Raw genomic sequence first — 26,712 nt, 5'->3', positions numbered from 1 at the left:
TTCACCAAAACATATTTTGTTTACACGCAAAGGTGGCTAGTAAATGAATATAAATACAGACGGCAAGAATAGGCAGGCTACGTGATAAAGTTGGCATGGTAACTCACTCAATGAAATGTGTTAAAAACGTGATGCATTACATTTTCTGTGGTCTCATGATGAAGTTTATTGAAGTGCGTTTTGCATCATTGAGGTACATTCACTACTTCATGTAATAAAATAATTCATAGAAAAACAAAGTTAAGAAAAATAGAATATCTCTCACAGTCACAGTGAATGTACTTATTCTGTACTATTGCAGGAATATAAGATGGCTTGTAAGGTGCTGAATAACTGAATACATTTATTTCAGGTATGCAGATGATGTGCCATGCTTTTAAGACATCAAATCTGATTAATGGATTGACAAAATCTTTAATGGAAACTGCCATCCAGATCTAACAGGAATGCTTTATGATTATCAGAACCACAAGTCATGCAGTCTTATAACTATTTAATTACGGAACTTGGGCTTCATTCAAGGGGGTAAACTGTTACAATTTGTACATAGTATCCACTTATACAGTCAGTATATAGAACAGATATAGCCTATATTTACTGTCATTTGGATTGTGGAGAATTATCCCAAAACATGCTGCATTCTGACCTTACATTTCATCATTTAGCTTGTTCAGGATGACCTACAGGAAGTGCATCTAACATGGTGACATTTTAACAAGGATAACAATTTATCATACTCTGCATCTAACATGGTGACATTTTAACAAGGATAACAATTTATCGTACTCTGCATCTAACATGGTGACATTTTAACAAGGATAACAATTTATCGTACTCTGCATCCCTTTCTTACATTTTCAATGTTGCCATGATTAAGGATTAACACTTGGAGCCAGAGTTGTCAGTATCGCTAGATTGTCTCGTTTCTCCCTTCTCGCTGTCAGACAAGGGTAGCACCTCGCCTGACGGAGTTGTGTTCAGGTCCTGCCTGGTGGGCTGAGTGTTAAGAGTGGCCTGGGGGCCAGCATCACCTAGTTTGGACGGTTGAGCCCCGTTCGCACACACCACTGCGCCCTCTGACCTGCTGAAGCTGAACAGCTTCCCTGGGCTGAAGGTCCTGCTGGGGGATTGGGACCTCTCCTGGTTCACGGAAGCAGCCGTCACCACTGTCCCCGGTGCTGGTGTTACTGACAACGGCTCCTTCTTCAACTCCGGAGACTTTCGGAACTTGAAGCTGAGGAAACCTGGTAGTTTTGCTTCTGCCCCGGTTGGGGACTGAGGGGATCGGGCCGTGCCCGTAGAGAACTTTCCTTGCTGGGGGAAGATCTGCTTGAGCTTCATCACGTTGTTGTTACCCAGCAGAGAGCTGGGTCTCTTGGGCTTGTCCCCAGGCTTGCCCTGGGTCTTGTCGTGGTGGTGCTGGTGCTGGTGGTCGGCCTTGTGGTACTCGCTCTCCTGCCGGGCCTCAGCCTGGAGCTCCGCCTGACGCTGCAGCTCCTCCTCACGCCGCCTCCTCAGCTGCTGCTGGAAGTGCTGCTGGGCCTGATGCTCATGCTTCTGCATACGAACAAGGTAATATACAATATGTGTCAGAAAGAGAGCAGACACTATCTATGACTAGCTTTGGTTTGTGTCATGATTGTGTGAAGTTAGACGCCATATGCTGACATCAGCTTTTATGACTGTATGAAATCTGTTAAGTCATTAAATTATAATGACAGTGTTATGTAGGCCAACGTTACTGGAGGGTTCAAGTGAAGTGTCAGAGGCATATCCTTTTGATACATTCAGTACAAAAGGATGCCCTGATGGACTCTGACATACTAAAGTGGCTGTATGAAGCCTAATGCAGGCATACACGATTCAAAGATTTAAAAAAATGCAAAGAAAAGACACATAAAGGACACAACCTATGCCACTGTACCTTAAAAGCCTCCCTTCTACGGTACTCTAGTTTGGCCATCTCGTCTGCGACCCATCCAGGGATATCAGGGATGGCCACGTGGATGACGTATTTGAGGAGGATGGCAAAATGCTGTCAATCCCAAAACAACAAAGGACAGACTGAGCAAACAGTGACATAAAAACACAGAAAAGTGTAGATTCATCTATACCAGAGTGGAAAGAGTGTGACGATGCCATGCTGTGTGTGGTGTGTAGAGGGAGCTGCTTGATCAGCTGTGTGTGGTGTGTAGAGGGAGCTGCTTGATCAGCTGTATGTTGTGTAGAGGGAGCTGCTTGATCAGCTGTATGTTGTGTAAAGGGAGCTGCTTGATCAGCTGTATGTTGAGTAAAGGGAGCTGCTTGATCAGCTGTATGTTGTGTAAAGGGAGCTGCTTGATCAGCTGTATGTTGTGTAAAGGGAGCTGCTTGATCAGCTGTATGTTGTGTAGAGGGAGCTGCTTGATCAGCTGTATGTTGTGTAAAGGGAGCTGCTTGATCAGCTGTATGTTGTGTAAAGGGAGCTGCTTGATCAGCTGTATGTTGTGTAAAGGGAGCTGCTTGATCAGCTGTATGTTGTGTAGAGGGAGCTGCTTGATCAGCTGTATGTTGTGTAAAGGGAGCTGCTTGATCAGCTGTATGTTGTGTAAAGGGAGCTGCTTGATCAGCTGTATGTTGTGTAGAGGGAGCTGCTTGATCAGCTGTATGTTGTGTAAAGGGAGCTGCTTGATCAGCTGTATGTTGTGTAAAGGGAGCTGCTTGATCAGCTGTATGTTGTGTAGAGGGAGCTGCTTGATCAGCTGTATGTTGTGTAAAGGGAGCTGCTTGATCAGCTGTATGTTGTGTAAAGGGAGCTGCTTGATCAGCTGTATGTTGTGTAGAGGGAGCTGCTTGATCAGCTGTATGTTGTGTAAAGGGAGCTGCTTGATCAGCTGTATGTTGTGTAAAGGGAGCTGCTTGATCAGCTGTATGTTGTGTAAAGGGAGCTGCTTGATCAGCTGTATGTTGTGTAAAGGGAGCTGCTTGATCAGCTGTATGTTGTGTAGAGGGAGCTGCTTGATCAGCTGTATGTTGTGTAAAGGGAGCTGCTTGATCAGCTGTATGTTGTGTAAAGGGAGCTGCTTGATCAGCTGTATGTTGTGTAAAGGGAGCTGCTTGATCAGCTGTATGTTGTGTAGAGGGAGCTGCTTGATCAGCTGTATGTTGTGTAAAGGGAGCTGCTTGATCAGCTGTATGTTGTGTAAAGGGAGCTGCTTGATCAGCTGTATGTTGTGTAAAGGGAGCTGCTTGATCAGCTGTATGTTGTGTAGAGGGAGCTGCTTGATCAGCTGTATGTTGTGTAAAGGGAGCTGCTTGATCAGCTGTATGTTGTGTAAAGGGAGCTGCTTGATCAGCTGTATGTTGTGTAGAGGGAGCTGCTTGATCAGCTGTATGTTGTGTAAAGGGAGCTGCTTGATCAGCTGTATGTTGTGTAGAGGGAGCTGCTTGATCAGCTGTATGTTGTGTAGAGGGAGCTGCTTGATCAGCTGTATGTTGTGTAAAGGGAGCTGCTTGATCAGCTGTATGTTGTGTAGAGGGAGCTGCTTGATCAGCTGTATGTTGTGTAGAGGGAGCTGCTTGATCAGCTGTATGTTGTGTAGAGGGAGCTGCTTGATCAGCTGTATGTTGTGTAGAGGGAGCTGCTTGATCAGCTGTATGTTGTGTAAAGGGAGCTGCTTGATCAGCTGTATGTTGTGTAAAGGGAGCTGCTTGATCAGCTGTATGTTGTGTAAAGGGAGCTGCTTGATCAGCTGTATGTTGTGTAAAGGGAGCTGCTTGATCAGCTGTATGTTGTGTAAAGGGAGCTGCTTGATCAGCTGTATGTTGTGTAAAGGGAGCTGCTTGATCAGCTGTATGTTGTGTAGAGGGAGCTGCTTGATCAGCTGTATGTTGTGTAAAGGGAGCTGCTTGATCAGCTGTATGTTGTGTAAAGGGAGCTGCTTGATCAGCTGTATGTTGTGTAGAGGGAGCTGCTTGATCAGCTGTATGTTGTGTAGAGGGAGCTGCTTGATCAGCTGTATGTTGTGTAGAGGGAGCTGCTTGATCAGCTGTATGTTGTGTAGAGGGAGCTGCTTGATCAGCTGTATGTTGTGTAGAGGGAGCTGCTTGATCAGCTGTATGTTGTGTAAAGGGAGCTGCTTGATCAGCTGTATGTTGTGTAAAGGGAGCTGCTTGATCAGCTGTATGTTGTGTAGAGGGAGCTGCTTGATCAGCTGTATGTTGTGTAGAGGGAGCTGCTTGATCAGCTGTATGTTGTGTAGAGGGAGCTGCTTGATCAGCTGTATGTTGTGTAGAGGGAGCTGCTTGATCAGCTGTATGTTGTGTAAAGGGAGCTGCTTGATCAGCTGTATGTTGTGTAGAGGGAGCTGCTTGATCAGCTGTATGTTGTGTAGAGGGAGCTGCTTGATCAGCTGTATGTTGTGTAAAGGGAGCTGCTTGATCAGCTGTATGTTGTGTAGAGGGAGCTGCTTGATCAGCTGTATGTTGTGTAAAGGGAGCTGCTTGATCAGCTGTATGTTGTGTAAAGGGAGCTGCTTGATCAGCTGTATGTTGTGTAAAGGGAGCTGCTTGATAAGCTGTATGTTGTGTAGAGGGAGCTGCTTGATCAGCTGTATGTTGTGTAGAGGGAGCTGCTTGATCAGCTGTATGTTGTGTAAAGGGAGCTGCTTGATCAGCTGTATGTTGTGTAAAGGGAGCTGTTTGATCAGCTGTATGTTGTGTAGAGGGAGCTGCTTGATCAGCTGTATGTTGTGTAAAGGGAGCTGCTTGATCAGCTGTATGTTGTGTAGAGGGAGCTGCTTGATCAGCTGTATGTTGTGTAGAGGGAGCTGCTTGATCAGCTGTATGTTGTGTAAAGGGAGCTGCTTGATCAGCTGTATGTTGTGTAAAGGGAGCTGCTTGATCAGCTGTATGTTGTGTAAAGGGAGCTGCTTGATCAGCTGTATGTTGTGTAAAGGGAGCTGCTTGATCAGCTGTATGTTGTGTAAAGGGAGCTGTTTGATCAGCTGTATGTTGTGTAAAGGGAGCTGCTTGATCAGCTGTATGTTGTGTAAAGGGAGCTGCTTGATCAGCTGTATGTTGTGTAAAGGGAGCTGCTTGATCAGCTGTATGTTGTGTAAAGGGAGCTGCTTGATCAGCTGTATGTTGTGTAAAGGGAGCTGCTTGATCAGCTGTATGTTGTGTAGAGGGAGCTGCTTGATCAGCTGTATGTTGTGTAAAGGGAGCTGCTTGATCAGCTGTATGTTGTGTAAAGGGAGCTGCTTGATCAGCTGTATGTTGTGTAAAGGGAGCTGCTTGATCAGCTGTATGTTGTGTAAAGGGAGCTGCTTGATCAGCTGTATGTTGTGTAAAGGGAGCTGCTTGATAAGCTGTATGTTGTGTAGAGGGAGCTGCTTGATCAGCTGTATGTTGTGTAGAGGGAGCTGCTTGATCAGCTGTATGTTGTGTAAAGGGAGCTGCTTGATCAGCTGTATGTTGTGTAAAGGGAGCTGTTTGATCAGCTGTATGTTGTGTAGAGGGAGCTGCTTGATCAGCTGTATGTTGTGTAAAGGGAGCTGCTTGATCAGCTGTATGTTGTGTAGAGGGAGCTGCTTGATCAGCTGTATGTTGTGTAGAGGGAGCTGCTTGATCAGCTGTATGTTGTGTAAAGGGAGCTGCTTGATCAGCTGTATGTTGTGTAAAGGGAGCTGCTTGATCAGCTGTATGTTGTGTAAAGGGAGCTGCTTGATCAGCTGTATGTTGTGTAAAGGGAGCTGCTTGATCAGCTGTATGTTGTGTAAAGGGAGCTGTTTGATCAGCTGTATGTTGTGTAAAGGGAGCTGCTTGATCAGCTGTATGTTGTGTAAAGGGAGCTGCTTGATCAGCTGTATGTTGTGTAAAGGGAGCTGCTTGATCAGCTGTATGTTGTGTAAAGGGAGCTGCTTGATCAGCTGTATGTTGTGTAAAGGGAGCTGCTTGATCAGCTGTATGTTGTGTAGAGGGAGCTGCTTGATCAGCTGTATGTTGTGTAAAGGGAGCTGCTTGATCAGCTGTATGTTGTGTAAAGGGAGCTGCTTGATCAGCTGTATGTTGTGTAAAGGGAGCTGCTTGATCAGCTGTATGTTGTGTAAAGGGAGCTGCTTGATCAGCTGTATGTTGTGTAAAGGGAGCTGCTTGATCAGCTGTATGTTGTGTAAAGGGAGCTGCTTGATCAGCTGTATGTTGTGTAGAGGGAGCTGCTTGATCAGCTGTATGTTGTGTAAAGGGAGCTGCTTGATCAGCTGTATGTTGTGTAAAGGGAGCTGCTTGATCAGCTGTATGTTGTGTAGAGGGAGCTGCTTGATCAGCTGTATGTTGTGTAAAGGGAGCTGCTTGATAAGCTGTATGTTGTGTAGAGGGAGCTGCTTGATCAGCTGTATGTTGTGTAAAGGGAGCTGCTTGATCAGCTGTATGTTGTGTAAAGGGAGCTGCTTGATCAGCTGTATGTTGTGTAAAGGGAGCTGCTTGATCAGCTGTATGTTGTGTAAAGGGAGCTGCTTGATCAGCTGTATGTTGTGTAAAGGGAGCTGCTTGATCAGCTGTATGTTGTGTAAAGGGAGCTGCTTGATCAGCTGTATGTTGTGTAAAGGGAGCCTGGCTAGCTCAGACTGTTAATCGCAGGGTCGTGAGTCTGAGCCCCACGTTGGGCGCCTGCCTTTCAGCAGCTCTTGTTCTTCTCAATTACCTGTCATGTCTTTCTCAATTTTAAATGACAGCCCAATATGGATCTACATTATTGTACAATGCTGCAATTTATATTCTAAACAAAATTCCGTATTTGTGTGAAGGCGGTAGACCGAGGTAAAAACAATGCCCCCCCCCCCCCCCCCCCGCATTGTTTTATAGCCTGTACTCTGTGTGATTTATGTACAGCCTCCTTGGTTTTGAGAAAGGTGCTATATAAATAGTACCACAATTGCTGCGATTGTTGTTTGTATTTGTGGCATCGGTCTACCGCTTGTCACGGTGAAGCCATCCATTATGGCTGTCCACTGCATTGTGTTTTACCTCCAGTACCACAATGGAGATGATGACCATCTCTGGGCTCAGCCAGGGGAAGAGACGCTGCAGCTGACCACACTGGCCAATGAGATAACAGTTCACCATGATGGCTATCAAGCCCATGACCTCCATTGCAGTCTGCACACAGAAAGAGAAGAGATTAAAATATCTCAGAGGGAAATTATCTTTATGAATGAAATAGCTGTTGTCATGCTTTTTTAAAGAACTGCATGATTTTAAAATGGTTCTCTGAGTTTAAGCTTAATTGCAGGTGGGGTAAATACAGTGGGGGAAAAAAAGTATTTAGTCAGCCACCAATTGTGCATGTTCTCTCACTTAAAAAGATGAGAGAGGCCTGTAATTTTCATCATAGGTACACGTCAACTATGACAGACAAAATGAGAAAAAAATATCCAGAAAATCACATTGTAGGATTATTAATGAATTTATTTGCAAATTATGGTGGAAAATAAGTATTTGGTCAATAACAAAAGTTTCTCAATACTTTGTTATATACCCTTTGTTGGCAATGACACAGGTCAAACGTTTTCTGTAAGTGTTCACAAGGTTTTCACACACTGTTGCTGGTATTTTGGCCCATTCCTCCATGCAGATCTCCTCTAGAGCAGTGATGTTTTGGGGCTGTCGCTGGGCAACATGGACTTTCAACTCCCTCCAAAGATTTTCTATGGGGTTGAGATCTGGAGACTGGCTAGGCCACTTCAGGACCTTGAAATGCTTCTTACGAAGCCACTCCTTCGTTGCCCGGGCGGTGTGTTTGGGATCATTGTCATGCTGAAAGACCCAGCCACGTTTCATCTTCAATGCCCTTGCTGATGGAAGGAGGTTTTCACTCAAAATCTCACGATACATGGCCCCATTCATTCTTTACTTTACACGGATCAGTCGTCCTGGTCCCTTTGCAGAAAAACAGCCCCAAAGCATGATGTTTCCAACCCCATTCTTCACAGTAGGTATGGTGTTCTTTGGATGCAACTCAGCATTCCAAACACGACGAGTTTAGTTTTTACCAAAAAGTTCTATTTTGGTTTCATCTAACCATATGACATTCTCCTAATCCTCTTCTGGATCATCCAAATGCACTCTAGAAAACTTCAGACGGGCCTGGACATGTACTGGCTTAAGCAGGGGGACACGTCTGGCACTGCAGGATTTGAGTCCTTGGCGGCGTAGTGTGTTACTGATGGTACGCTTTGTTACTTTGGTCCCAGCTCTCTGCAGGTCATTCACTAGGTCCCCCCGTGTGGTTCTGGGATTTTTACTCACCGTTCTTGTGATCATTTTGACCCCACGGGGTGAGATCTTGCGTGGAGCCCCAGATTGAGGGAGATTATCAGTGGTCTTGTATGTCTTCCATTTCCTAATAATTGCTCCCACAGTTGATTTCTTCAAACCAAGCTGCTTACCTATTGCAGATTCAGTCTTCCCAGCCTGGTGAAGGTCTACAATTTTGTTTCTGGTGTCCTTTGACAGCTCTTTGGTCTTGGCCATAGTGGAGTTTGGAGTGTGACTGTTTGAGGTTGTGGACAGGTGTCTTTTATACTGATAACAAGTTCAAACAGGTGCCATTAATACAGGTAACGAGTGGAGGACAGAGGAGCCTCTTAAAGAAGAAGTTACAGGTCTGTGAGAGCCAGAAATCTTGCTTGTTTGTAGGTGACCAAATACTTATTTTCCACCATATTTTGCAAATAAATTCATAAAAAATCCTACAATGTGATTTTCTGGAATTCTTTTCCACGATTTGTCTGTCATAGTTGACGTGTACCTATGATGAAAATTACAGGCCTCTCTCATCTTTTTAAGTGGGAGAACTTGCACAATTGGTGGCTGACTAAATACTTTTTTCCCCCACTGTATATGCCTAAATGTATTTGAATATATGTCCTGGGACATACTGTACCAGGATAAACTCATAATTGGAGAATAGGAGTGTTGATCTATGACGATTTTTGCCTTTTAGATCATAATGAATAAGATTACATGGCACAAGGGGCAGCTGACCCTAGACCAGCACTCCTACTCTGAGATGTCTTTTGAATATGAGCCCAGATGTGAGCGACCACTAACCTGCCACTGTCCGATGCTCTCCACCCTCTGGCCAAAGGGCCTCTGCAGGCCAGTACAGAGCTTCAAGGCGTCACTCCGGATCTCGATAATGTTGTTGATGAGGGCACACATGGCAGCCAATGGGAAGGCAGAGGAGAAGAGCACGACATAGCCAAACTGGATGAACATCTCCTGGTAGTCCTGCAGGGTGTCCTGTTGGATCAGAGGTCAAAAATCAAAGTCACATAACTGCTGGGGTTGTCATAGAATAGCATTTGTGTTTAAATCACTTTTTTACTTCAAATCTGAATGCACTGTATGCCGGGCTTCGTATGCACCAACTAATAACTAAAGTCCATTCAAATGCAACTAAACATGTGTACAATATAAACATAATGACCTGTGTTGCACTGATAGGCAGCAGATCAAGTTCATAGCAACAGATCTGACAACTAAGACACACCTCATATGTCTGCATGCAGCTCTCGATCTCCGCTTGGGTGACGATGACAGACTTAGGCTCCTCAGGCGGGTCAATCCAGGACTTTGTGGACTCTTTCTCTGGGATTGGACTTTTCAGTCTCTGGCATACTACCGTGTCACACTCAGTTGGTGGGGAGACACTAGTCTCCTTGGTCTCCTTGGTCTCAGAGGACTCATAGTCACTGTCATCGTCACCTATCTCAAAGATGCTGGAAGGATCCATGCCCTCCTCCACCATCGTGGGACTGTCCTCGGGGAAGCTGTCCTCAGGCTGGGTCGCCATGGCAACGTCCCTAGCAACATCCACCTTCTCATTGAAGCTAATCTTCCGCTGCCTCAGTGTGTCATTTATGTCCCACTCTTCCTCTGTGAACCTGTAGCCAGCCTTTAGATCTCCTCTCTTGTTCTGTTCTGTCTGTCCATTCACAGGATGTGTGACAATGCCTTTGGGGCCTAGCAGGGATTGGATAGTCCATGAAGCCTGGGCCTTTCCTAGAGCCAGGCGGCTGTACTTGATCACTATGGCCTGGAGAACCTCCCACACGACCTTGGGGGTAAATACTCCTAGTTTGTGGTGCTCGTACAGATAAGGCTGGAGCACCTCCTTGATGTTCTGGAGGAACTGGCGGAAGATCAGGAGAGTGGCTAGCATCTGTGAAGAGACAGTGTGAGTGATTCTTTTATTGTTGTTCTTTAAGGAGAATAAGTTTGTTCAATCATGTTTTCCATTGTTCAAATCTAATTCACAGCTTTTACCTCCTTTAGTCGTTCCATGTCCTTGAGGTAGAATCCGATGTAGAAAAGGCTAAGGTAAGAATTTATAAACTCAAACTGCAAAATGAAGAGAATGAATCTGAATGAGACAAGACATTTCTAAACATACACTACCAGTCAAAAGCTTGGACACACCTACTCATTCAAGGGTTTTTCTTTATTCTGTAGAATAATAGTGAAGACATCAAAACTATGAAATAACACATATGGAATCATGTAGTAACCAAAAAAGTGTTAAACAAATCAACATATATTTTACATTTGAGATTCCACCCTTTGCCTTGATGACAGCTTTGCAAGACATTTCTAAACATACAAAAGTATTAGTCAATAATACACCCCTTTGGATAATAGAGAACAGTTAATAAAAGAATGAAAAGTCTAACTTACAAAAAACATTTTAATGATGAGATTATTCTCATAGGCACTCTGAAGTCTGTAGTTCTCTGTAAGAAAGTGATAAGAATCATCAAAATACATCGCTCCATTTGACACTGATTACTGAACAAACCTGTGTGATCACTTTGTATTAAACCTGAAGAGATCAGAGCCAGTATTCATAAAGCGTTTGTCTTGTAGATGACATGGACAGGGAGGGACCTGATCCTAGATCAGTACTCCTGCTCTGAGATGGACCCTCACTGCTAGCCTGGAAAACCCCACCCTAGGCAACACAGTGACTAGGGCCCGGTTTCAATCATGGACTCTTTTGGCATAGAGGAACTACGTCACTGCCTACGTCGATCAGGGGGGGGAAAAAATCTGGGGACTCTCCCATAAAAACCACGAGGCAGACATGCTCGAACGTCGCGATTCAAAACCAAAGTTTGCAGGCAAAACCGTTGCAGTTGTTTTAGTTAAGGTAGTTGATGTAAACTAGCCACTCGGAAAATGCACTCATTAAAAATAACCTCTGTGATCTCCATCTTGCTAGCTACTATTTTGTATTTTATTTAAGAGGATAAAGTAGTGATGTAGGTCTATGCCATAAAGAGTCCATAATTGAAACCAGACCCTAGTCACTGTTGCTGTCACGGTTTCGGCCGAGGCTGCTCCTCCTCCTGGTTCGGGCAGGCTTCGGCGGTCGTCGTCCCCGGAGTACTAGCTGCCACCGATCTATGTTTCGTGTTCGTTTGGTTTTGTCTTGATGTTGTACACCTGTGTCTTGTTAGTCCTCGTTAGTGTCCTATTTAGTTCTCGTTGTGTGTGTTTGTCTTTGTGTGTGATTGCTCTTCTGTTTTGTGTTGGAGCTACGTACTTCCCTCCAGTGTTTTGGAGAAGTTTTTCGCACATGTTAGTGCGCCGTTTGTTTGACGCCTGTGTGCGCCGTTATTTCGCCTTCGGGCTTATTGTGCTTATTTTCTACGTGAATATTGCACTAAAGTCTTTTGGACTGAGCTTCTGCGTCCTGCGCTTGATTCATGCACCACACCCACCTTCAGCACCCCTTGACAGAATCACACACCAAAATGGAATCAGCAGGATCTGCAGTTACGCCTGAGTCGCTCGAGGAGCATGTTCGCGGCCAAGATGACCAGATACGACAACTGGGGACCGCTCTACAGGACGTCATCAACACCCTGCACCGATGGGAGGCCAGCTGGGTACCCACACCTCCACCTACCCTGCCAACCCCATCGGCCGGTCCACCAGTCCCAGGTCCGGAACCCAGGGGGATTCGGCTCTCGCTCCCGAGGGCGTATGACGGAACAGCTGCCGGGTGTCAGGGGTTCCTCCTGCAGGTGGAGCTCTACCTGGCCACTGTACACCCGGTGCCCTCGGGACACGAGAGCGTTTCCGCCCTCATCTCCTGTCTCACGGGCAAGGCGTTGGAGTGGGCTAACGCCGAGTGGAGGAAGATGGACGCCAACACCATCTCCTACGCCGAGTTCTCCCGCCGCTTCAAGGCCGTGTTCGACCATCCACCGGAGGGCAAAGCGGCGGGGGAGCGTCTAGTCCACCTGAGACAGGGGAGGAGGAGCGCACAGGCGTTTGCTCTAGAGTTCCGGACTCTAGCGGCGGACGCAGGGTGGAATGAACGGGCCCTCATCGACCATTTTCGATGTAGCCTACGGGAGGACGTTCAACGTGAGTTGGCCTGCAGGGATACCCATCTCACCTTCGACCAGTTGGTCGATAAGTCCATCCGTCTGGACACCCTGCTGGCCACCCGTGGACGTCCCGAGGGGGTTCCGTCCATTCCGCCCTCCGGCACCTCCGAGCCGAGCCCTATGGAGCTCGGGGGTGCCGGCGCTAGAGAAAGGAGGAGGAGGAGCCTGAGGGGGCCTGTCTCCTGCACCAAGTGCGGTCGTGGAGGGCACACTGCGGCCAGGTGCTGGGGAGGGTTCTCCGGGGGAGAAGACAACAGGCCACGCACTGGGGGGGCCTCCCAGGTGAGTAGACGTCCCACTTACCCAGAGCTTTCTGTTGCGCACTTTTGTATACCTGTGTGTTTTCCACAGGTTGCACCTCATTCCCAGCATAAGGCGCTAGTAGATTCAGGCGCAGCTGGGAATTTTGTTGATCGGAAGTTTTGTTTAGATTTAGGGATCCCTCTCCTACCTGTTGACAAACCTTTTCCCGTTCATGCCTTAGATAGCCGCCCGTTGGGGTCGGGGTTGATTAGGGAGATCACAGCACCACTTAGGATGTGTGCGCAGGGGGGTCATGAAGAGACTATACAGCTGTATCTGATCGACTCTCCTGCGTACCCAGTGGTGCTGGGAATTCCCTGGTTAAGCACCCATAACCCTGCTATTTCGTGGCAACAGAGGGCTCTCGATGGGTGGTCTGCTCAGTGCGAGGGGCGATGTCTGGGTGTTTCCGTGGGGGCGACTTCGGTGGAAAGTCCAAACCAAGTGCCCGCACTGCACATTCCGCCTGAATATGGGGATTTAGCTCTCGTGTTTAGTAAAACTAGGGCGACGCAGTTGCCTCCTCATTGACAGGGGGATTGTGCGATTGATCTCCAGGCAGGAGCAGCGCTCACACGGAGCCACGTGTATCCTTTGTCTCAAGAGGAGAGAAAAGCTATGGAGACTTACATAGCCGAATCTTTGAGACAGGGATACATTCGGCCCTCCACTTCTCCCGCCTCCTCAAGCTTCTTTTTTGTGAAGAAGAAAGATGGAGGGTTGCGCCCGTGCATTGATTACCGTGGTCTCAATCAGATTACTGTGAAATACAGTTATCCACTCCCTCTGATTGCGACCATGACAGAGTCATTGCATGGAGCGCGGTTTTTCACAAAATTGGATCTCTGGACCGCGTATAACTTGGTGCGCATTAGAGAGGGCGACGAATGGAAGACAGCGTCAGGTCATTTCGAATATCTCGTCATGCCATATGGGTTGATGAATGCTCCATCAGTCTTCCAATCCTTCGTAGATGACATTTTCCGGGATATGCAGGGACAAGGGGTGGTCGTGTACATTGATGACATTCTGGTGTACTCGTCTACCCGAGCCGAGCATACAACCCTGGTGCGTCGTGTATTGAGGAGGCTGTTGGAGCACGACCTATATGTCAAGGCAGAGAAATGTCTGTTTTTCCAGGAGTCGGTCTCCTTTTTGGGTTATCGGTTGTCCGCGTCAGGGGTGAGAATGGAGGTGGATCGTGTGTCCGCTGTGCGTAATTGGCAAACTCCAACCACTGTAAAAGAGGTGCAGCAGTTCTTGGGCTTTGCGAATTACTACCGGAGGTTTATCCGGGGTATTGGACAGGTGGCAGCTCCCATCACGTCCCTTCTGAAAGGGGGTCCGGTGCGCCTGCAGTGGTCAGCTGATGCGGACAGGGCCTTTAGGAGACTGAAGGACCTGTTTACGTCGGCTCCGGTGCTGGCGCATCCGGATCCCGCATTACCCTTTCAGGTTGAGGTAGACGCGTCTGAGGCTGGTATAGGGGCCGTTCTCTCTCAACGGTCCGGCACGCCACCTAAACTCCGCCCCTGTGCTTTTTACTCAAAAAAGCTCAGCCCGGCGGAGCGTAACTATGACGTTGGGGACAGGGAGCTGTTAGCTGTAGTTCAAGCCCTTAAGGTGTGGAGGCATTGGCTTGAGGGGGCTCAACACCCTTTCCTCATTTTGACTGACCATCGGAACCTGGAGTACATCCGGGCAGCGAGGAGACTGAACCCTCGCCAGGCTCGATGGAGTATGTTTCTCACCAGGTTCGTATTTAAAATCACGTACATCCCTGGGTCCCAGAATGGTAAGGCAGATGCGCTGTCCCGGCGGTATGACACGGAGGAGAGGTCCGTTGAGCCTACTCCCATACTACCGGAGTCTTGCCTTGTGGCACCGGTGGTGTGGGAGGTCGATGCCGAAATCGAGCGAGCGTTGCGTACCGACCCCAGCCCTCCACAGTGTCCTGAGGGTCGGAAGTACGTTCCGCTCGAGATTCGGGATCGACTCATTTACTGGGCTCACACGTCACCCTCCTCTGGACATCCGGGTATTGGCCGGACAGTGCATTGCCTTAGCACTAAATACTGGTGGCCCACTTTGGCTAGGGATGTGAGGGTTTATGTCTCCTCCTGCTCGGTGTGCGCCCAGTGTAAGGCGCCCCGACATCTGCCCAGGGGTAAGTTACAACCCCTGCCCGTTCCACAACTACCATGGTCCCACCTCTCGGTGGATTTTGTGACAGGCCTTCCCCTCTCTCAGGGGAATACCACCATCCTGGTCGTTGTGGACCGGTTCTCTAAGGCCTGTCGTCTTCTCCCTATGTCGGGTCTTCCTACTGCCCTACAGACCGCTGAGGCCCTATTTACCCACGTCTTCCGGCATTACGGGGTACCCGAGGATATAGTGTCTGATCGAGGCCCCCAGTTTACCTCCCGTGTTTGGAGAGCGTTCATGGAGCGGTTGGGGGTCTCGGTTAGCCTTACCTCAGGGTACCACCCGGAGAGTAACGGGCAGGTAGAACGTGTCAACCAGGATGTGGGTAGGTTTCTGAGGTCGTATTGCCAGGGCCGGCCGGAGGAGTGGGCACGGTACATTCCCTGGGCCGAGATGGCCCAGAACTCTCTCCGCCACTCCTCTACCAACCTAACCCCCTTCCAATGTGTGTTAGGTTACCAGCCGGTTCTGGCACCTTGGCAGCAGAGCCAGATCGAGGCCCCTGCGGTGGATGATTGGATGAGGCGCTCGGAAGAGACGTGGAACGCTGCCCACGTCCACCTGCAGTGGGCCGTCCTTCGTCACAAGGCGAGCGCCGATCTCCACCGCAGTGAGGGGCCGGTGTACGCACCCGGAGATCGAGTCTGGCTCTCTACCAGAAACCTGCCCCTCCGCCTGCCCTGCCGGAAGCTGGGTCGGCGGTTTGTGGGGCCCTTTAAAGTCCTGAGAAGATTGAACGAGGTGTGTTATAGGTTACATCTACCTGTTGAGTATAAGAATATTAACCCCTCGTTCCATGTGTCTCTTCTCAGGCCGGTGGTAGCTGGTCCACTCCAGGACAATGAGATAGGGGAGACTCCTCCGCCCCCACTGGACATCGAGGGGGCTCCGGCGTACACCGTTCGGTCCATCTTGGACTCAAGACGCCGGATGGGGGGGTCTCCAGTATCTCGTGGAGTGGGAGGGGTACGGCCCAGAGGAGCGGTGCTGGGTGCCGCGGAGGGACATCCTAGACCCATCTCTCCTGTCGGAGTTCCACCGGGACCATCCCGCGCGCCCTGCTCCGCGTCCTCCTGGTCGTCCCCGAGGCCGGGGTCGGCGCACGGCTGGAGCCGCGCGTCAAGGGGGGGGGTACTGTCACGGTTTCGGCCGAGGCTGCTCCTCCTCCTGGTTCGGGCAGGCTTCGGCGGTCGTCGTCCCCGGAGTACTAGCTGCCACCGATCTATGTTTAGTGTTCGTTTGGTTTTGTCTTGATGTTGTACACCTGTGTCTTGTTAGTCCTCGTTAGTGTCCTATTTAGTTCTCGTTGTGTGTGTTTGTCTTTGTGTGTGATTGCTCTTCTGTTTTACATTTACATTTTAGTCATTTAGCAGACGCTCTTATCCAGAGCGACTTACAGTTAGTGAATACATTTTTTAAATATTTTTTTTATACTGGCCCCCCGTGGGAAACGAACCCACAACCCTGGCGTTGCAAACGCCATGCTCTATCAACTGAGCTACATCCCTGCCGGCCATTCCCTCCCCTACCCTGGACGACGCTGGGCCAATTGTGCGCCGCCCATGAGTCTCCCGGTCGCGGCCGGCTGCGACAGAGCCTGGATTCGAACCAGGATCTCTAGTGGCACAGTTAGCACTGCGATGCAGTGCCTTAGACCACTGCGCCACTCAGGCCACTGTTGGAGCTACGTACTTCCCTCCAGTGTTTTGGAGAGGTTTTTCGCACATGTTAGTGCGCCGTTTGTTTGACGCCTGTGTGCGCCGTTATTTCGCCTTCGGGCTTATTGTGCTTATTTTCTACGTGAATATTGCACTAAAGTCTTTTGGACTGAGCTTCTGCGTCCTGCGCTTGATTCATGCACCACACCCACCTTCAGCACCCCTTGACAGTTGCCTAGGGTCGGGTTTTTGAGGCTACCTCACTGCTCCGATCATTCCTCACCTGGTGCTCATATTAGTGAATCTCAGCTGGACAGCTTACCCATATCATTGAGCCAATGGGCGATCTTCCTATACACCTCACCACATACAGTCACAACGATGGCCAGCAAAATTTTAGGAATGAATCTTGTGATACTGGGTAACTCCTTAATTTCCATCACAAACTCCTATAAAAAGAAAGGAGAAGAGATAAACCAAAAAATTGAAATATTTAATTACAGAAAGACAGGTAAATCAACCCTTGAGCCATTCTCTTTGATCTTAAAAACGCCTATGGCTGAAAAGTGAATTGGGTTCCTTGTGATTTAAACGGCAGAATGTACAGTATACACTCATGATAACTGACACTAAAGGCTCCTATAGAGCGATTGTAATTGAAAGGAAATGTTCCCGCGTTAGTGGAGACTTAATTCACGGTAAACGCTGCATACAGTGCATTCGGAAAGTATTCAGACCCCTTCACTTTTTCCACATTTTGTTACTAGTCTCCCAGTCCCTGCCGCTGAAATACATCTCCACAGCATGATGCTACCACCACCATGCTTCCACCACCATGCTTCACCGTAGGGATGGTGCCAGGTTTCCTCCAGACGTGACGCTTGGCATTCAGGCCAAAGAGTTCAATCTTGGTTTCATCAGACCAGACCATCTCATTTCTCATGATCTGAGAGTCCTTTAGGTGCCTTTTGGAAAACTCCAAGCGGGCTGTCATGTGCCTTTTACTGAGGAGTGGCTTCCGTCTGGCCACTCTACCATAAAGGCCTGATTGGTGGAGTGCTGCAGAGATGGTTGTCCTTCTGGAAGATTCTCCCATCTCCACAGAGGAACTCTGGAGTTCTGTCAGAGTGACCATTGGGTTCTTGGTCACCTCCCTGACCAAGGCCCTTCTCCCCCGATTGCTCAGTTTGGCCGGGCGGTCAGCTCCAGGAAGAGTCTTCTTGGTTCCAAACTTCTTCCATTTAAGAATGATGGAGGCCACTGTGTTCTTGGGGACCTTCAATGCTGCCTCGACACAATCCTGTCTCGGAGCTCTACGGACAATTCCTTCGACCTCATGGCTTGGTTTTTGCTCTGACATGCACTGTCAACTGTGGGACCTTATATAGACAGGTGTGTGCCTTTCCAAATCATGTCCAATCAATTGAATTTACCACAGGTGGACTCCAATTAAGTTGTAGAAACATCTCAAGGATGATCAATAGAAACAGGATGCGCCTGAGCTCAATTTCGAGTCTCATAGCAAAGGGTCTGAATACTTATGTAAATAAGGTATTTCTGTTTTTTTTTAAATACATTTGCAAACATTTCTAAAAACCTGTTTTCGCTTTGTCATTATGGGGTATTGTGTGTAGATTGATGAGGACTTATTTTTATTTGATCCATTTTAGAATAAGGCTGTAACGTAACAAAATGTGGAAAAAGTCAAGGGGTCTGAATACTTTCCGAATGCACTGTATGTCAGCTCAATCGGAAATTACCTTGACATTTATTTTGCGCTATACTTCTGAACTTCCGCGATACGGATTGAATCGATCTCTAACACTACTTAGTGTTCTGACGAAGGAGCTTCCTTTGAAATCGTGTCAGCAATAAATATTATTAAAGAGAATTAAGCTGCCGCCTCAACCTTCTTTCAATACTTCAATAGTGGACATGTTTGATTACGATGGCTAAGGGCTCGATTCAATCCGTAGCGCAAAATATCTTCATTGTAGCACGGTTGAAATTGAAAGGTAATTTCCTATTGTGCCGACATATGCAGCGTTTACCATTGCCTTTAAATGTCAATATAGATTTCTGTCTCTTACCTGCATCTCCAGACAGACGAGCATGGCCAGGAAGACAAAGCAGAGACAGAGGAGACAGATGGGGAGGCTGACCATCCACCTGAACATCGTCCTCTTCCAGGGTGGGTAGTAAAACTCCTCACAGCCTGTTATGGGGCTACACCGCTTCACACCCTGAAAAACACACACATGTCCAACACCAACTAAAATGCTAGCGCCCAACGTGGGGCTCGAACCCACAACCCTGATATTAAGAGTTTCATGGGCTACCAACTGAGCTAGCCAGGAACAGACAGCTCCCCCTTTACATTTTAGCAGACGCTCTGATCCAGAGCGACTTACAGTACTGAGTACATAAATGTGCATATATTCCCCTGTGGGAATCGAACCCACAACCCTGGCGCTATCCTCTACCAACCGAGCCACATGGGAACTTTAGAAACCACAAGAGCCATGTGTCCCCCTAAGATATGACAGTAGTTGAGAACCTCAAGAACACCCATTAAAACCCAACGAGGGGCTCAAACCCACGACTAGCTTGGCCGGGAAGGAATATTGACAACTCCCTCTGTAGAGTGCACAGGAGGCATCATGAACGTTGCCAAATTGAGATATGACCAGTAATTGAGGACATCAGGAACACCAGCTAAAACATTTTGCACCCAACGTGGGGCTCAAACCCACGACCCTGAGATTAAGAGTCTCATGCGCTACCGACTGAGCTAGCCGGGCCTGATAGGGGACAGAGACAACTGCCCCTTTAGAAACCCCAGGAGGCATGAACCCTGCCCCCAACCCTTGGAATTCACACCACACTCTCCAAGCCTACAGCTCATGATTACTTATCCCTGTAGACCCGTAAACTCTGACCCTGGGAAAGCTGTATGAGGTTGCTGATGGAATATGTCCTCTGTCCAATAGTCCTGAAGGAACCAAACAGCACTGGTAGTAATCTAAGACCGGGATTCAATCCATGATGCGTTGTAGAGCGCTGTCGAACAATGTGTCTTTTAAAGGCAATGTTCTCAACGTTTGCAGACATTCACGGTAAACAGGGCAGATTTCGGCTCAATCGGAAAGTATCTTTAAATAACAAACGCTGTACAACGCGCCCAGACTGAATCTCGGCCTAACTCTGAATGAATAGGATGCAATAACAGGATGCTCACCCGAAACTGGGGTCTAGGATCTTCAAGGGACTCGGCAGGGATATCCAGTGTCCCCCACCTGTATGCTAGCTCGGCCTCTCTCCGCTTCCACCTCTCTAGGAAGAGTGTCGCCCACACCACGTTGAAGAGGGCAAACACCACACAGCAGATGTCCTGGCTGGTCTGTGGGGGAGTGGAGAAGTGGGTGAGCCACATGAGATACATACAGATTAGGGGAATCTTTATACTATCTATCAACTAAAAATAACACTGGACATGTATCACAGAGCACCGAGATGGTAAGTGCTATGGTGCTATGGTAGGTGAAATATAGTTTTGTAGTATAGGCCAACACATCCATATTTTTCACATGTATTTTAAGGTAGTGATTGAGAGAGAAAACACATACACATAGATTCCAACAAGTGAGTCATTTGTATTGTAAAACTGTGAATTCCTATTGTGTATGATAGCTACATGTAGCCTAGTTCTAGATCTGTTTGTGCTATCTTGCAAACTCCTATGTAATTGTCAGATTAGGGACTAGGCTAAACTACATTGTGTATGATACAGTCTCAGAAAAAAAAGGTGCTACTTAGAACCTAAAAGGGTTGACGAACCCTATTTGGTTCCAGGTATATCCCTTTTTGTTCCAGGTAGAACCCTTTTGGGTTCCATGTAGAACCCTTTCCACAGAGGGCTCTACATGGAACCCAAAAGGGTTCTACCTAGAGCCAAAAAGGCTTGTACCTGGAACCAAAAAGATTATCCTATGGGGACAGCCAACCCTTTTTTCTAAGATTGTACTTTTGACAGGTATATTGACCAGTGTGAGGTCTCCATTAGGTAATGTGATGCTGCACCACCTACCTGGTCAGCCTCAGCCAGGATCCACAGTAGGAAGCCGATGACTGCAGGGTACAGCATGGAGTTGGTGTAGAAACCCAGCCAGGCAAAGTACATGCCAATCTTCACCCCAAAGTAATCACAGACGTCATCTGACACACAGACATGACACCAACAACATGGCAGACAAAGACAGACACAATGGGTCATTGGCTTTAGTTAGTAAATTATATTTTTAAGAAATGTGTATTTTTCCATTGATATTGTTTATGTAGTGCAAATGATATTCTCTTATTCTATGATAGAATTAGCATTTAATTGTAACAATTAATAATAATAATATGCCATTTAGCAGACACTTTTATCCAAAGCGACTTACAGTCATGTGTGCATACATTTTTACGTATGGGTGGTCCCAGGGATCGAACCCACTACCCTGGCGTTACAAGCGCCATGCTCTACCAATTGAGCTACAGAGGACCTACAACAGGTGCTGCTCACCCAAAGGCTGTCTCTCACAGACAGCTTGGACCCATGACGTCATCAGCTGACCGAGGATCCGTTGCTCGTGTAGAGGAAACACTTGATAGATTACTCCTCTGGCCATCAGCTCTGGAACTGAGATGAACACATAGTTATCAGTCAATAACAAAGCTGTCTTAGATGTTATTGTGATGCTGTAGAGTCAGGCAATGATGAAATACAAAAACAACTGTTTACTGATTGGTTGTCCCTCAAGGAAGTAGAAGTTGTGAAGGACTTCCCCTTGTTTGGCTCGCAGGTTGTCCAGCCAGTACTTGATGATGCTCTGACGCTCCTGAAGAAAATATAAGATCGAACAACCACAGAGTTTGAGGAAACAAGGTAAAAATCAGCAACAGGACATATATCAGAGACGTTTAAATATGTTTGGAGATCATAGCCATAACTGATACGAACCTGTGAGGTGAAAAAGCACAGCTCGCTCTCTATGTTCTCGTAAATATTATCCTCTTCACAGGAAAACCTACGTGTTCCACCTCCATACTGTGGTTTGACCACTTTGCACATCCCCGTCAGCTCTGCACCACGCAGCAAGCTGAGGAGAGGAAGAGAAGGGGGGAGAGTAGGATACAAGCTTTACATTTACATTTACATTTTATTTAACAGTCCTGTGTCAGATGCTGTTTACCTGGTCCCATATCTAACTGTTCTGTCTTGCCAACTCCTCCTATGGTCATTGTCAAACCAACCATTACCGCTGCTCTTTAATTATTTTGTATTTTTATTTTTTACTTATCAATTTTTTACTTAACACTTATTTTTCTTAAAAATGCATTATTGTTAAGAGCTTGTAAGTAAGCATTTTACTGTAATGTCTACACCTGTTGTATTTGGCGCATGTGACAAATACAATTTTATTTTATTTTATTTGAACCATTGCAACACAGCACAAACAGGTAAGGTATTGCCTTACCTCCATAACTTGCTACATTTGCACACACTGTATATATATTTTATGTTGTATTTTTGACTATATGTTTTGTTTACCCCATATGTAACTCTGTGTTGTTGTTTTTATCACACTGCTTTGCTTTATCTTGGCCAGGTCGCAGTTGTAAATGAGAACTTGTTCTCAACTGGCTTACCTGGTTAAAATAAAGGTAAAATAAATACAAATAATTTTTTTTAAACGGATCTGGAACCAGGCCACTATTTACGAATGTGATGTTTACAAATGATGCGTTAACAATGTGAGTACTTCGGATGCCAAATGGTACGTGGTGGTGCTTGTTTCAAACAATCACAGAGAAACAAAATAGTACTTATTAGGTAACTACTATATAATTAACATTTAACCATTACATTTCTGACTTAAATGTCAGGTAAGAAGTGGAGTGTCTTACTTCTCAAATGTGGTTGTAATGAAGAATGCATAGCCCCGTGTGTGTTGATGCTGTCGGATCTGGATTGTAACTTGTGGGATTCCCAGTCGGATATGGTTCAGCAGCCATAGCAAGGTGTGGTCGTCTATGGTGTCTACAAAGGAGGAAATGGTCAGTTTCTATGTCAGCTTTTGTATTTAATTTATTTAAGAGTCTGAGTCTATTTACAGCCACAGCCCAATTGCCATTAATCGCAATCATTCAACGTTTACATTTTTTTTTACACTTCACATTCTAGTCATTCATCAGACTGATCACAGACTCTTGGAACATTCAAATAAGGAGGCTGCAACGACAACATTCTTCAAAGCTTGACAGAGGTAGCAACGGTAACCGTGGGAGGGTGGAGCCATGAAAAGGTCAATACAATCAATTAGGTAACCGCCCTAGTGTTTATGGGGTATTCATTTCATCCCATCCTGCAAGAATGAGTGCAATAATTAATATCCAACCCAATTTGATTTGCGATCCATGTGGGAAATGTGCTTTGACTAATGAGATTGATCCATTTGTGTAAACCCACACAGCATGTGTACAGAATCATAGAGTGCCTGACTCTGAAACAAACATACAGGTATTAGATTTTATTCAATAGTCCCTGTAGACTGTTCTGTGTCACGTCAACGAGTGATTGGCTCATTGCCCACATCGGCCAATAAGACTCCCCCTCTAAGTTTCCCATCATGGTTGAAGGGACTGAACCGTGGAAGGTGAATGTGGTGATTTAGCGTACCTGAGAATGTCATTAGTATATCACAGTCTTCCGTGGGCACCATTTTCAGCCAGGATTTATGGGACATGATGTACTGTCTGGCCTGCGAGAGGCGTTTCCCAAACAATTTATCTAAAGGGGAAGAGGTAGAGGGAAGGAGAGAGAGAGAGAGAGAGAGAGAGAGAGAGAGAGAGAGAGAGAGAGAGAGAGAGAGAGAGAGAGAGAGAGAGAGAGAGAGAGAGAGAGAGAGAGAGAGAGAGACACACAGAGAGAGAGAGAGACAGAGACAGAGAGACAGAGAGAGAGAGAGAGAGAGAGAGAGAGAGAGAGAGAGAGAGAGAATATTTCACATCAGTCAGTGCGGTGTAATGGGGACATGGGTGACAGAAGGAGAGAGGGAGGATTCTGCCAAAATGTCAAATCCTCACTGTCAGCTTCACCTGCCCATCAACAAGGCCAAAGCAGTTTGTTACTGCTTTCCCCTGTCTGAAAGTCAGAAATGGGCAGAGATCATCCCAAATCAGAAAGTATCAGACATGATCATTTCCTACATTGGCATGATTAAAAAAGGGATCAGCTCCTCTTGTACAACACAAGCTCTGTGTATTTAAGTTGTTTGTACAACAGAACATTACGCTCACAGTGTTTGCTCTACTAAGCTGCAGTACTTGTATGGTAGCTTGGGAGCACTGCTCTTGAAAATCAACCACTACATGGGAGGTACTAACCACAGGCTCTGCCGAGTAAAGCGTCCAACTTAACCAGGTCAAACCATGTGACACACAATAACAACGAGAATCGTTGACTGACAATCCCATAACTGTCCTGTTACCGACATGTCCTGTCCTGTCCTCTAACATTCCCTGCCATCTCTCTCTCTCTCTCACTTTCTCTCTCTCTGTGTCTCTCTCACTTTCTCTCTCTCGGTCTCTCTCTCTGTCTCTCTCTCACTTTCTCTCTCTCTGTGTCTCTCTCTCATGTTCTCTCTCTCTGTCTCTCTCTTTCTGTCTCTCTTACACATTTACACCCACACACACCACTAGGCTGATTCCGAAGGGTTGGGTTAAATGCAGAAGACACATTTCGGTGGAATGCATTCAGTTGTGCAACTGACTAGGTATCCCCATTTCACTTTCCCTCCCCTAACTTGTGAGCCATGTCTAGATTGTGCAGTGAAATTAATCTTGTCACTCTAACCAGGTGCCACTATCGTGCTTTTGTTATGAACAGCATCAACTACTCTATCCTTCCCCATTCTTACACAACTAAATTGTATACTTTTATCTTCACTGTCAACACTGTTTAAACCGATGACAGCACTATACTAGGTACTGCTATCGTGCTGGGACTGCTAGGTCTACTAGTAGCAACATGTCAAAAGCCATCTATCAGCAGATATAGAAAATGGGGTCATGTTCCTTTGTGATTGTACCTACTGACTTTACTGTGGTGCTCTTTTCCTAACCAACACTTTTATTTTATGATCAACACAATTTTGCCCAACATAAATCACAGGCCAATTTTGTGTGTGTGTGTACTGAATGGAGGATACTAGTATGACAGTAAAAATGGTAGAAATGCAGTCCAAAGCCTATTGAATGTGGGTTATCCCCATGTCCCCTCATCCAATAGCACATCTGGGCCTGTATTCATTAGGCGTCTCAGAGTAGCAGTGCCAATTTATAATCGAAAAGGCAAAACTGATCCTAGATCAGGACTGTCCTCTAAGACGCTTTATGGATACGGGCTCTGAGCATCGCGTCATTATCCCCCACAACCCAAAGGTTGCGAGTTCGAATCTCACCACGGACAACTTTAGCATTTTTGCTAATTAGCAACTTTTCAACTACTTACTACTTTTTAGCTACTTTGCAACTACTTAGCATGTTAGCTAACCCTTCCCCTAACCCTTTGCCTAACCCTAACCCTTCCCCTAACCTTAACCCTTTAACCTAACTCCTAAACTTAACCCTAACCCCTAGCCTAGCTAACGTTAGCGAGCTAGCTAACGTTAGCCACCTAGCTAGAATTCGTAACATAGCATACATTTTGCAAATTTGTAACATATTGTGCGTTTTGCACTTCGTAACATATACTATGAATTGTAATTCGAAACATATCATACGAAATTGGTGATGGACATCCACAAATGAATACACACCATACGAAACGTAATGTATCAAACTAAATGGAGTGTCTCGGATTTACGTGTAGCTCAGTTGGTAGAGCATGGCGCTTGCAACGCCAGGGTTGTGGGTTCGTTTCCCACGGGGGGCCAGTAAGAAAATGTATGCACTCACTAACTGTAAGTCGCTCTGTATAAAAGCGTCTGCTAAAAATGTCCTAAAATAAAAAGAATAATACCAAATGCTCTGAGACCAGGTTGACCTCCATCTCCAAATTCATAATAAAGCCATGTCCTGTGCCATACCGTTTTTTGGCATTGCTGCTCTTGGAGGACTTTCCACAGCCATTGCAAAAAATACCAGTCAGTCAGCTCTCGCCTCTACCAAGTTGTGACAGAATTTGCAAAAACAAAGTGCGGTAAAATGTGTCTGTGATGGTTCTGATAACTGCAGGCTTTCTGGGACATTGTGATATTGTGTACTGAGTATTTGCGTAAGAAATGTGGACTTGTAATAAATGTGTGTGGTTGCTTAATGTTTGCACATTGCACAATGCCGTTTTTTCAGGACAAAGTTGTAATAAAATAACCACTTAAGGCTACTCAACTCCTAAATTAAATATTCAACTTTTAGTCTTACAGTTTCCGTTTAAACCCCCTTATTTGACTGCTAGAACACTGAAATAAATAATGTACATCCATTATTTATTACAATACATAGCCGACATCATAACAATATAATAGACGTAAATGCAGTCGCATTGGACCCATAGGCTAGGCTACACCTGTGGGACAACAAAAGGCAGCCGCCACTTTCGGCCCTGCTCATCGGAATGCGCACAATGCTACCTGACGCGACGCACCAAAAACAAAAACAAACGTGGCATGTAGCCTAATATGAACGGTGTATGTGATTAACCTCAAGTACTGGGGTCAATGGCATTTTGCGTGAATGTTTGAGAATACCGCATCATAGTCTAGTACCACCACAAATAGCATTGATAATTTTACTCCCTACAACCATCTATCTTGAATTCACGCACCCCATGACGACAAATACTCTATTCCTCAAGACACTCACCCAGGACACCGAACGACATTGAATATGTCTGTTCTTGCTTAGTTCTCTTGTCGTCTTCAGTGGGCACCGTCTTCTCCATCCTCTCCCCTACCCTGTCGCCGTCCGCGGTGCTGTTTACAGAAGCGGCGGGATCAGGTGCTCCAATCGTCACGATCATGGCGCATTAATTCACAGTTCAGTGCGGGTGATGTGCTGAAAAGACA

General features: G+C 46.5%; 1 protein-coding gene across 3 annotated transcripts; it reads right to left on the bottom strand.

Moving 5' to 3' along the window:
- Window positions 1-145: 145 nt before the first annotated feature.
- LOC311146877 (anoctamin-8-like) lies at window positions 146-26,712 on the bottom strand. Of its 3 annotated transcripts, none has more exons than XM_084183491.1 (17): window positions 26,510-26,712; window positions 23,325-23,435; window positions 22,553-22,685; window positions 21,606-21,744; window positions 21,387-21,483; window positions 21,168-21,284; window positions 20,691-20,818; window positions 19,842-20,003; window positions 18,694-18,846; window positions 16,926-17,052; window positions 10,717-10,772; window positions 10,309-10,383; window positions 9,533-10,204; window positions 9,091-9,282; window positions 7,006-7,137; window positions 1,925-2,035; window positions 146-1,557 (listed from the first exon to the last, which is right to left on the bottom strand). In XM_084183491.1, exons 1-17 carry the CDS (start codon window positions 26,664-26,666, stop codon window positions 880-882), a joined length of 3,240 nt encoding a protein of 1,079 aa, XP_084039617.1. In that variant the 5' UTR covers window positions 26,667-26,712; the 3' UTR covers window positions 146-879. The 3 variants fall into 3 exon arrangements, with proteins under 3 accessions (XP_084039617.1, XP_084039619.1, XP_084039618.1); XM_084183493.1 differs by lacking the exon at window positions 26,510-26,712 and adding an exon at window positions 25,735-25,817; XM_084183492.1 differs by lacking the exon at window positions 1,925-2,035 and having other exon boundaries at window positions 148-1,557.

The sequence above is a fragment of the Coregonus lavaretus genome, assembly GCF_964263955.1.
Source record: "Coregonus lavaretus genome assembly, chromosome: 19".
Lineage (NCBI taxonomy): Eukaryota > Metazoa > Chordata > Actinopteri > Salmoniformes > Salmonidae > Coregonus > Coregonus lavaretus.
Note: the sequence above shows the minus strand (reverse complement) of the source record. Positions and strands in the feature narration are given on the sequence as shown.